Source organism: Aptenodytes forsteri, unplaced genomic scaffold (assembly GCF_000699145.1).
Source record: "Aptenodytes forsteri isolate BGI_AS27 unplaced genomic scaffold, ASM69914v1 Scaffold120, whole genome shotgun sequence".
Classification (NCBI taxonomy): Eukaryota; Metazoa; Chordata; class Aves; order Sphenisciformes; family Spheniscidae; genus Aptenodytes; species Aptenodytes forsteri.
In genome coordinates, this window is record NW_008795938.1 from 2,624,439 (window position 1) to 2,636,709 (window position 12,271).

Genomic DNA, 12,271 nt, shown 5'->3' on the forward strand with positions numbered 1-12,271 from the left:
AAGCGTGGCCAGCAGGTTGAGGGAGGTGATTCTGCCCCTCTACTCTGCTCTGGTGAGACCCCACCTGGAGTACTGCGTCCAGCTCTGGAGCCCTCAGCACAAGAAAGACAGGGACCTGTTGGAGCGGGTCCAGAAGAGGGCCGTGAAAATGATCAGAGGGATGGAACACATCCCCTGTGAGGAAAGGCTGAGAGAGTTGGGGTTGTTCAGCCTGGAGAAGAGAAGGCTTTGGGGAGACCTTCTTCTTGCAGATCAGTACTTAAAGGGGGCTTATAAGAAAGATGAGGACAGACTTTTTAGTAGTTCCTGTTGCGATAGAACAGGGGTTAATGGTTTTAAACTAAAAGAGGGTAGACTCAGACTAGATACAAGACATTTTTTACACTGAGGGTGGTGAAGCACTGGCCCAGGTTGCCCAGAGAGGTGGTGGATGCCCCATCCCTGGAAACATTCCAGGTCAGGTTGGACGGGGCTCTGAGCGACCTGATCTAGTTGAAGATGTCCCTGGTCATTGCAGGGGGGTTGGACTAGATGACCTTTAGAGGTCCCTTCCAACCCAAACCATTCTATGTTTCTATGATTCTATGACATTACAAAAACCTTTAAGAATCAGCCTCCAAATCAAGTACACATTTACAGATTAAACAGCTTCTATACTTGCATTCATAAATCACTGTCTTCAACCAAATCCCCTCATCTCCCATTAAAAGGGTTGTATACAGATTTATAATTTCAAATCTGACTACATTATTACACAATGCCTTTCCCCATTTTGTGCATGTTGACAAGAAGCAATGAAGGCAAAACAACTGAAGACATGAATCTGACAGTGCACTAGTTTCTCCTCACTGACCTACCACATAGCTTTTCTTAATGATTAATAAGGCGCTTGTGCATGATACAGGTTCCTCTACTTTGAAAATGCAATAATCTGTCTGCAACCGGGGTATGCAATGAAACTGCTCACAAGCACTGCATTGACTAACACTCTATAAGCTCATGCAGTTGCTTACTCCCTGGAAGATCCTGTTCACCCACATCTCAAGTGGTGCATTTCACTTAGATTTCCTATACATCTATAAATTATACATCTGAAATACATATCAAAAGGGCAAGGTCACTGAGGCGTTGCCATTGCTCCCATTGAACAGAATCATGTCACATCATAAGCAATCGCCCCCCAAAGCAAAAAAAGGGAGGGGCGAGGGGGAACACAACAACAACCCAACACACTCTAGACCCTAAAAAGAAGTCACTGTTGGATAACCTGCCAACCTGAGCATTCTCAATAGCACGTGTATTTCTATGCTAGATTCAGGGGAAATCCATGCCTCACTGAAGCCCCACCATATGCTTCCATGGTGGTTTGGTTTTTATTCTTGATTCAAAGCTCAGTCAAGCAGACTGAAGTCTTTTCTTCTGACTTCAAAGGGCACTGTTTCAGTCTCTGGATAAGCAGATAGGTTACCGAAGTTTACAAGATTCCTAAGATGTTTCCACCACACACAGTAAAGAAGCAAAGATGAAAGAAAAGAGGTATGCACCTGTGAACAGAGCAGAATAGGTATGTCAGACACATACATATGCATTGGTAACCACATTATTTGCAAAGTTATTAAAACACCTTTGCTTTTATAATCATCATCAAGTCAATGCAAGTGTTCTGGACAGTTAACTGTATATTTCATCTGAGATATCCACATACAGCATATCTGGGGAATGAGACTCCTTAGACAGCTGTAGAGCAGTAAATTTATCTTCAGTTTCAGATTATGTTTTGCTAGTTGTATTATGTCACCTCTCAAAATCCAAATAGTATCAAGTAGCACTAGTGTTAGGCATTACACCAGAACAGCACTGAAAGAGGTTCCTACCTCAAAATACTTCAAGGTAAAGTATGAAGTCCATGTAACAAGCAAAATACAGGGAGAGAAGAGTACCTGTGGTAAGAATACATGTGAATACAAGCTGCGAGTCTAAGAGATGAAGACATCCTGCAGCTGTAGTTAAAAGACATTCAACCACAACAGCTTTCACCAGCACAAAGTCAACAGTATTTTTTAAAAGCTTAAGGTTGCAGCTACTTCTAGATAGTTTAGGCCTAGAAGTAGGAAAAATAGCTCATTAAATAGCTTTTCATAGGTCAGAATAACTACACGAGTCCAGGCAGCTATACTACTAGCATATGCGCAAGGACAGCATAGCTTTTCCTGGGGCTAAGCCTCAAGGTTTTTCAGACAGCTAAGAGCCTAGAATAAGATACAAAGTACTCTTAAAAAAATTAGAGGTATCGTTCAACATGGTTTCAAGCTTCCTGCATGATGTGTTTGAAGATATTAATCTTTATACAGAATCACAGAATGGTCAAGTTTGGAAGATAGTCTAGTCCATCTCCCCTGCCCAAAGGAGGGTCAGCTATAGCAGGTTGCTCAGAGCCTTGCCCAGTCAGGTTTTGAATATTTATACAACCAAATTACAGTCAAGAATGAATTGCTATAAATTATTAGCCTTGCATCAATTCCCAATAAAGTGATACATTTAGAAGTCTGTAATATTTCAAAAGTTCATTAGAGTAGGATTGTCTGTTAACAAAACTTGACCAGTTGTTCATGAAACACTTGTACCACTGAGCTATAGCATACATACAAGCTGTCCTAACAGTAAGACAGACACTGTAGTATTACAGCTTTTTCTCACTAGCGAAAAACTTTGTTAGCTTTGAGCCTTCTATTCATCCCAGCTTTGTGTTTTTCTCTACACATATCTGCAGTTTTTAAACACTCCCTTAATCACTGTAGCTAACACAAAGTGGTCAAGCACAAACATCACCCATCAACCTCACCTGGCCCAACAAACCTGCCTTCAGCCGACAGAAAGCACCTTCTCACAGCTGTGTTGAAGAAAACAGAGCAACTCCCTTATACAACTACAATACAGGAAGGCCTCTTCATCCTCATTCTTTCTACCTGCCTGCCCCATGCAGTGCTTCAGTAACTAGACCTTTGAACAAGAAAAGGTACCTTCAATGACATGCTGAAAGTTCAACTGTCACAATTCTCCGTAAACACCACGTGGTATTTCCTGGGAAGAATGGCCTCTGACACCTTCATTCTCCTCTATGCTTAAACTTCACGGATCTTCAGAACATGCATGGCATGAACCCCAAGGAGATGCAAGTGTGGCAAGCAAGGAGCAGAAAAGGGCTTGACATGTCCCTAATGCTGGGCGTTTGCCTGGACTATATGCAATCAGAACACCTTCTTGAAGAATAGGACTAGAAAATATTGCTGGAATAAGGCAAATAACACATCTGTTTCAGCTTGATTAACTCATTAACATTTGTTGTCCACTTGTATCATTCATAGGTTCCCAAACTAGAAGCATAGGATGAAAAGGCTCAAATCTCTGATAAAATAAAATGTATGGGTATTTTATTCTTTAGATAATACTACAGCACCTATTCACAGCAAATTGTTTTTTTGTTCTTAGTAAAGACAGGACAACAGTTTTCAAACACAAAGACTGGACCATTCGTTTAATCAGCTCCTTTACATGAGTTTTAAGTGACAACTTTGACACTTGGACAGAGTTGGTTTTTTTTTTTTTTTTTTTGAGTCTGTGTGGATTTGGAAAAACGTGTTATCAGTGCAGAAGTAGCATAATGCAGTAGGGGCTCTGATTTCAGGTCAGGGTGGTTAAGCTGTGCAGTCTTGTTGTCGTAGGATAGGCACCATTTGCTTGGACCATTCGTAATCAGCTCCTTTACATGAGTTTTAAGTGACAACTTTGACAGCTGGACAGAGTTGGTTTTTTTTTTTTAATCAGATTAGGCACAAGTAGCACCGAAAAGGAAGAGAGGATATAGTGCAAGAACTGTGTGTAACTACAGTGTAAGTCTGTGTGTAAGAACACACAGACTGCTCATTTATCGTATTTTTAATTTATTTGACTTTACATTTAAATCTTACAGAAGATAAATAAATAAATTAAAAAGAAACAATTGCTTTCTTCCAACTCTTCCAACCTCAGGGCACAAGTAGCACCGAAAAGGAAGAGAGGATATAGTGCAAGAACTGTGTGTAACTACAGTGTAAGTCTGTGTGTAAGAACACACAGACTGCTCATTTATCGTATTTTTAATTTATTTGACTTTACATTTAAATCTTACAGAAGATAAATAAATAAATTAAAAAGAAACAATTGCTTTCTTCCAACTCTTCCAACCTCAGGCCTTTGAAATTTTGTGCTCTGTTTAAGGGACAAGACACATTTCTACACAAAGATTCCTTTCTTGTTACCAATATATTTAAAAATACTAACTTTTTCCAGTTTGTATATGCCAATTTGCCTTTCTTCTTCCTACCCACTCCCACTTCATGCTGCTTAATTTTGGTATTTTTAGTAATGAACTATCAACAAACTAGCTAGCTTCATATGGTGGTTCTTCTGCACTTATCTACTACAATTTTGTATATTGCTGCCCGTAACACTACAGGGTTTAACTTCATTTAAAACAATTTTGAAATGGGAGGGTTCCTCTTCACCTTTGGAAATGTTTTACACATATTCCTTTTAATGAGGGATCACATGAGGATGGCCAAACCAGCCATCCTGGCACAACCAGAACACAGGTGCAAAGCCTTCAGCTTGCCAGACACCACTCGGGCTGGCAGGGCGGACCAGTGTTTGTGGCCAACCAGTGACTAATCAATGTTTCCTTTCACACAGCCTCCAACCTCTCCTCCAGCTCTAGATGGGTGAGCAAGCAAGAACTCTGGGATAACAAAGTTGAGAGGCCTGGGCAGGCAGCACCTGGGAAAAGGAGACACCTTTCCCTTTCCCCAACCTGTATTTACAAAAGAATCATCAGCCTCATGTCATTCTGTGTTGGTAAGAATATAGCTCTAGGGCCAGTAATAATGGGAGACATTATTCCTCACCCAATTTGGGGCACAAGCATGGGTGGAAGTGGAAGTCAAAAGGAAAGCAGTGCAGGAGCTGCGTGTCATTTCCTTAGGGCAGTGGTTCTGGGACAAACACAGGTGTGGAAAGCAGAGCCCAGATGAGCATGATGTGCTACCAACAGGACAGAGAAACTGCAAGTGGGTGAGTGAGGTCAGCCCTGCAGGTTTGACCTAACACTCATTCAGCCCCAAAGCTTCTTCTGACTTCAAACACAGGGTTTAATAGCATTGCACTTGCTATGCAACTACATGACTGGCTGATTAGGACTGCAACTGTCCACACTCAACGCAATCTGTGGATGAACACTGCACACTTAACAGACATGGGACAAGCACCCAACAAAGGAATCATGAATTTATAACTGACAATGACATTTTATTACAGACTGACAAAGACCGACTGGGAACCCAACCAAGATGTTCTCTGCTACACTCCAGACTATAATCCTATTTTAGGAAATAACTATATGTTTATTCAAAGTAAGCCAACTCCAACCCAGGTTCCTCTACTATAATTCCAAACACCACAGCACAGTTCTCATTTAACCTATTCCTTTTCCTTTCTGTCCCAACCATTTGGAGATGCTGCAGGTTGTTTCTACAATATCTGCAAGTTATCTAGCCTCACCCTGCCAAAGCTATGTACTTCCCCATCCAGAGACAGCTGATCAGCAGGCATCTCACAAGAGCCCAGTTATTCCTTTCACAGAACAGTTACCAAACTAGTAACTCTGACCCTACAGCTTCAACTGTCCCTCCTTTCCCCTCCCTTTCAGACCTTTTCTTTTTCCCTTCTGTTTTCTCTTACCCTTGTCTATCGGTCTTTACTTACCTTCTCCATTACATTTTCCTTCCACCATTAAGAGATGCTACATAACTTACAGGCTGATATTGGCCCCCTCACAGAGGGCTCAAGTGCACCAGAATTACAGTTCACCTGAATAAGGTAATTTTAGATGTAGTCTGAACACATTCTTATTGTCAATAATGAAGAAAAGACATTACTTGATGGCAAGAGGTTCATGTTGAACTGAATGCAACAGGCAGCAGGTCTTACTCTGTATACTGTAGGACTCAGAACATGTTTAACTTCTTTCCTGCACAAAGCATTTAAACTTTGGCTGGGAGAGCAAGCTGACTAGAGCAAAGCCTTATGCTGTCCAGAACTGGAGGCATGAAGCCAAACAGCTCCGGAGCGGAAAATGGGGTGGAAGGTAGGACCCTTGACTCCTGACAGAGAGAGAGATGAGCAGGAGCCACAGCACTTGTTTCAAGAGGGAGAGAAGGCTAAATCCTCCTTTCCCAAGAAGAGGTGGTTGAGGACAATCTATACATTCCAGAGATCAAGTCTTCCCCTACACACTGTATAGTGGAATCAAAAATTATTACTGAAGAACACAGTAAACTGAGGGAAAGCTACAATCATGATGATGTGTTTCAGGCTTATTTAATTCAACACCCAATAAAAGAAGGACACGTAAATAAAAACAAATTTCAGTAGTTCATTTTCTAAATAATTGGGTAAAGTCATCAGACAACATTGCTATTTCACCTTTTAGCCAGAGTGAACTCTGTGTGCATTTTTTTGGTCACAATTACCGTGAAAGAAACTAGTACATGTACACAGAGTGGATAATGCAATTTTCAAGAATCCTTTTTAGTTTAATTGTAGCTTTCAGGGTATAAAAGAATTTAAGGGCTGTTTGAAAGAGATCCTGCTTTATTATTTTTAAAGTTGCTCCACCCAAGTTTTTTTCTCCCACACATTCAGTCCAGAGCACATGGGAACACAGTGATTTCAATGGAATGTTTCCCAGCAATCTTTCCGTTCCAGACCCCCACGTAGCATTTTATACTTTAAAAACTGTTGAGTGGGAGCCTACTACTTAGAACATTGGGCATTAAAAAGAAGTGCCAAGCCTTAATTAGCATAGTGTCTAGATTAAGACTGAGATTTTATACTACAACATACCTAACTGCCTCATCATTTTGAGATTTATGGAACAATGACTACACCACAGGCCAAAAAGCAGAAATTTTCATAAGAACTGCAAACTTTTCAACCCCCGCATGATACTACAACAAATAGGCATTTCCAGAAATACCAGAAATTAGAGCTGGCAACTAGCATTGGGAAATCCCAGCCTGTCTTGGCTCTGCTTCTGGCAATAGATTTTTTTTTTCTGCTGAACTGTACAGTCAATTTTCAATTTTAAAAGACACTCCACTATTTTAATTATTCAGTATTGAAGATATTTGGAAACAAATCCCAATTCTAACCTTCCTCTTGTCCAGTCAACAAGCTAGCAATTAGAAGAAAATTGGTCCATTGTCAAATTCAAGACATGTTTTTCAGCCAATCTTCAATACTTGCAGAAAATGGTCCTAAAACTTCTCAGTTATTCACCCACAGATATGTCAGAGTGCAAAAACAATCCAACCCATCACAGACTTCACAAAATATGCCTTTTCCACAGTAATCAAGAACACAGTTAAAAACAAATCTACCTAAACAGATCACCTAGGTTCCTACATCTTAATATCAAAGAGCTAGATATTTAAATGTGTGTAGGTGCCTAAAAAATGCTGATGAGCATCTTGTCATATTTAAGAAGCAGACAAAACATGTTTAGACAGGCTTAATATCTTTGTACATTTGAAAATCCACTCAGCCCTCATCTGCCTGTTTAAGATTCTAGATGCTTTTGAAGTCAGACCACAAACTGACTAGTTACTACAGAAAACACTCCAATCTCAAATATTAAGAAGAGGCCTAATAGGACATCAGCAGCACTGTTTTTGTTTTAAATGGATTATTTCAGACTCTGCTTTTTCAAGCAGAAACAGTGAAGAACTTCTGTCTTACTGGGTAGAGACATTCATTCTCTGTTGTGTGAATAAACTACAGACAGTCTATAAACAAATTCAGTCTCTGAAGTGATAGTTCACAACATTACCACACCAACTTTTTTTCAAGTGTTACATGTAATAGTCTCTTGCAACAATTAAAATGGTCATCCTTTTAGGTTGTCAGCTTTTAGGTGTTACTAGTAGTAGGTTTTGAGTTTGACAATGAATAGCAAGAGGTGAGGAAAGAGTGGATAAAATACAGCTTCTCAGGCAGAAGAGACTAGTTGCTTTGTCAAGTCGTAAGTGCAATTTCTGTTGTTTTGTGTACAGACTCTTGAAGTGTGCACATCCACTGCTTAGCTTTCAGTCTCAGCATTTGCTCGCACCTAGGCATCCTGTTCACACATTTCTAGTCTACAAGCATCCTCCTGAAACTACACATCACACTTTGACAATACTCATTTGTGACAGAGCAATAAATCTCATTCCTCCACTCCAAATACACATGTTCACATAGCAACCGTCACCCCCAGGAAGGATTTCACAGCGATTAAGTGTGTCAAGGAAAAAAGATTCTCCAGTTAATGGAGCTGCCTGTGCACATAGAGAGTGAATCAGGTGAGGTACAGGGAGGCTGAGCAGCAAAAGCATGAAGTGAGGAGTCACTCTCCATCTAACAAGAGTCATGCTCCCATCTCTCAGCTGTGGACTACATCAATTCTGCTAAATACCAGAATTAGCAGCCTTATTTACTTGTATGTTCCTGCAACTCCTTTGCTGGCATGCCCACCTCTGTGCTTTTTAGGCCAATAATCTCAGGATGTGATTTGACAATACAACTAAGCCAAGCAACAGCTGCAGAAAGGGATGTCCTGCTGCTCCTCCTCCTTTCACCATTCCTCTCAGGGCTGACCCTACAGTGAGACAGAGCAGGGAGTTAACCGGCTAAAACTCACCCCACAAAATAATTTTCCATTACTTTATGTCCCTGAACTGGCTCACCGCAGGGTCAGATACCCTCAAAACCAGAAGGGCAGAGATGAAAGAAGAGGGAGCAGGGACATCTCTTTTGCAAGCTGCAAGACTGGTATAGCTACAGAACCAAAGCAAAGCCCCACAGCAGAGACACAGAAACATATGCACGAGTATCAGCAGTTGTGCCCACTTTCAATTCAGCCACTCCAGAACGTAAAGCCTAGAGAGCTTTAATACATCATTACAGTTTCCTATGTGGTCCTCATTCCAGCATGCAGTTTTATGTTATCAGCCTTACTGCTGGAGAAGTGTTTGTGTAATTCCTGTTTCTCACACACACCTTGAAGACTTATTCCTACTCCTCCCCCTCTTCCTATTTTTTTTTATGCTAACAGTGAGGCTAAAGAGAATGGTGCTGTTCCTTCCCCCAAGACACCTTCAGTTCTACAAAATAAGATGTCAAAGATTTCCTTCAGAAAGAAACACAAGGGAGGTGGGATGAGAAAAGAAGTCCCTCTATCCCTACTGACTTTACCCTTACCCCCAATCCAGCAGTTACCACATCTTATAAATTGAGATACAAATAAGACTAATTCCAATTAAAACCACCTTCTCGTCCTCCTCCTCACAAATTACAGCTAAGGGCAGCTTCTGGAAACTAAAGAGAAGAGAAGGATAATTTTCCTTGCTTATCTTGCACAAAATATAGCACAGCTCCTGTTGGCTGTTTTGAATTATGCCCTTAAGGTTTGGCTTCAAAACAGAGGAAACCAGACTGTCATGGATTTAGACTGCTGTGCTCTTAGAGCTGCATATCTAAATTTTAGGTACCTGAAAAATCCTTTGTGGTCAACTTTGTCTCCAGCCAGCAGACAGCAGTAGTATCAAAACAGCAATTACTTTCAGATTCCACTTGGTTTTGGGGAGAGGCATGAGTGAGTTATCAAGGATAGATAAGTAAGGAATAAGTGAACCAGTGCAATTTATAACAGTGGATGGACTAGCTACAGCAAGATCTAGTTGCATCACGCACGTCACTTAGCCTTTGCTCTAGAGCAGCAGCCCAGCCAACAAGCATAAAAGTGTGAATGAAGTCATCTTAACACACAGGCACACCTAACTTCCGTAATACCAAGTGTGTTCATATATTAGCCAAGGGACTGTTCTCATTATTCAAGCAGATGCCTATAAAAAGTTTTACTGGTGTAGGTGAACTCAAAATAGTAACTACTGCTATTCGTTACAACAGGAGCAACAATGTCTGACCACAAAATTCTAGCAGTTCTAACCTGAATGGCATAGTCAGTTAGATGAGATGCCAGTGACTTGTGATGTTATTTTTATTTGTTGTGAAGTGGCATAAGACATTGGCGGATTCAGTCTGCTGATTAGCAAAAGCCAAACACTGCTTAAGTAGTTACTTGTTTTGCAAGTTACTCTGCTTGCAAAGGTTGGTTGACACATTTAGCTCATTTATAGAGGTGGTCTTTTTAGAAAGAACTCTTGCTAAACTGAAGGCGTAGAGCATCCACCAGTGCTGCTGCTAGGAAGCCAATACAGCAGCTGTACCAAATGCTAACCTGTACCTCAAAAGACCTTTTAAGCAGTAACCAGCACATCTGCAGATTACACCACAACAGCATCTCTACCTTCTTCATAGCTACTGAGGTGCCTTACAAGCCAGCTAAAGACACCACTCTAATGGTGTGCCATGAGACCATCTTTGCATCAAAGCACAGCTTGTACTACTCTTCACTGCAGTGTGTAATTTTATTCCTGAACATCAAAACTTCTGAAGAAGCTCCATTTTCAAACCTAATGTATCTTTACCAAACACGGCTGCTCTAGGACCCTGTGGGCATCTGGCCATGACAAACAACAATACACCACTTTTTTCAAAGCAGCACACAAATTTAGGATGAAGGATGGAATATTACATTCTTCACAGATCATGGATATGTGTTACCAATTCCACACAAAATCTGGAAAGTCAATTAAACACAAACTCACCTATTTCACTGACTGCTCACTGCACTATCAAATAAGCATTAACATTAGTACATGATGAGAAGCTGGAATGAGTAGCGGTAGGAAAAGGCAGACAAGAACAGAACTGGACTACAGCAGTTCTGCTGCTCCAAGGGAAGTATGCTTGCTATACAAGTTCAAGCTTGGGTCTCCACTGATACTAGTAACTACTACTACTAGCAAGAGGCAATATATGATGTGCAGCCTAATGTCTCCAAAATGCAGTTTTGAAGAGTCTCCTGTAGGACCACCGTATTTATGTCTGTCATCCCCACTGCTCAAGCCTCATATCCACCTCTCCTATCACACTAGAACTGATAAGCCACAGCTGCCCTAATTGCACAGCTGGTTCCTGTATTCTTGCTGATGAAGAAACCCTGCCACAGACTGAGGAGATGTTTTGTTAAGTGCTCAAACACCACACTGATAGGAATGGTACTATACTGAGACAGAAATATGACTGGGTAGTAAAGTCCTTACTAGGCTTAATCCTGTACCTGGAACAAAGTTTCAATTTGGGCACCAGCACAATCTACAGAAGTTCTGCAGACCCCACACATGTGCATGATACAGTTATAGGGAGCAAGGTAGTGAAATACTATCAGTTTGCATAGCAGAGTTGCACTCCGAATAGAAACAGCCTACCCCATACTGTACTCAGCTGTTGCCTTTGTTCTTGGAAAAAGGTTTTCTTTTCTGTAATTCATTAACCTACAACCTTATCAAGGTGGGAGTGAAGAACTTGTTTCCAGCCTGGAAACCAGCAGTCAAACTGAGCAGAAATACTTACGTCACTCTTCCTGAACTTTGCTTTTAAGCTCTTCATGCTGATCACATTCAACCTTCCAAACCTTTAAGGAGCTTTTTATCCTTCTTCAATATCTAAACAAAAAAGAAAGAAAAATAAGATTCCAACTTGATACCATTCAGTTCACTGGCAGCCAAGTCTGAATTGAATTTGCATACCTATATCACCCTTTGAGAATTTAGCCCTCAAGCTCTGAAAAAGATTAACAGCCAGCTAAGGGAAACTTTCTGTTCCTCCAAACTTAAAAGCAAGCCTAAGTCTGACCACAGAAGAATAAAGCAAATCTTTACCAAAAACTCAAGTGTGTATCATGTCATATTAGCTACCTCTCGACATAATTAGATCACCGACATGTTCATACATGTAGCAGCTTTCTCTGCCCACTGCCTATTTTTACATCATCATCAGGGCAGCCATTTGCATACTTATTTGTGCTTTTCCCACTTTACAAAGTCATTCATTAAAACTTCACTGTCCTACAACTGTGGGTCTGCACTGGGAAGCAGAAGTACCACCACTATTGTATGTACAAGTCTAACCACTAACTGAATTAGAAATTATACTTAAACCATGCATGACACATACTAGGACAGCTCAGCACAACATAGTAGATAGAACCATCTGAGCAAGAACAGAGGTCATCACT

At 40.8% G+C, this 12,271-nt stretch overlaps 1 protein-coding gene across 4 annotated transcripts in view; it reads right to left on the reverse strand.

Annotated features, from left to right (window-relative positions):
- RAI14 (retinoic acid induced 14) overlaps positions 1 to 11,695 on the reverse strand; it is an 80,539-nt gene extending 68,844 nt beyond the window's left edge. For all 4 annotated transcript variants that reach the window (XM_009285183.2, XM_009285182.2, XM_009285181.2 and 1 more), the window contains exon 1: positions 11,608 to 11,695. In XM_009285183.2, coding sequence (XP_009283458.1) covers positions 11,608 to 11,643 — 36 coding nt within the window. In that variant the 5' untranslated portion in view covers positions 11,644 to 11,695. The remainder of the gene's footprint in view (positions 1 to 11,607) is intronic.
- Positions 11,696 to 12,271: the final 576 nt, after the last annotated feature.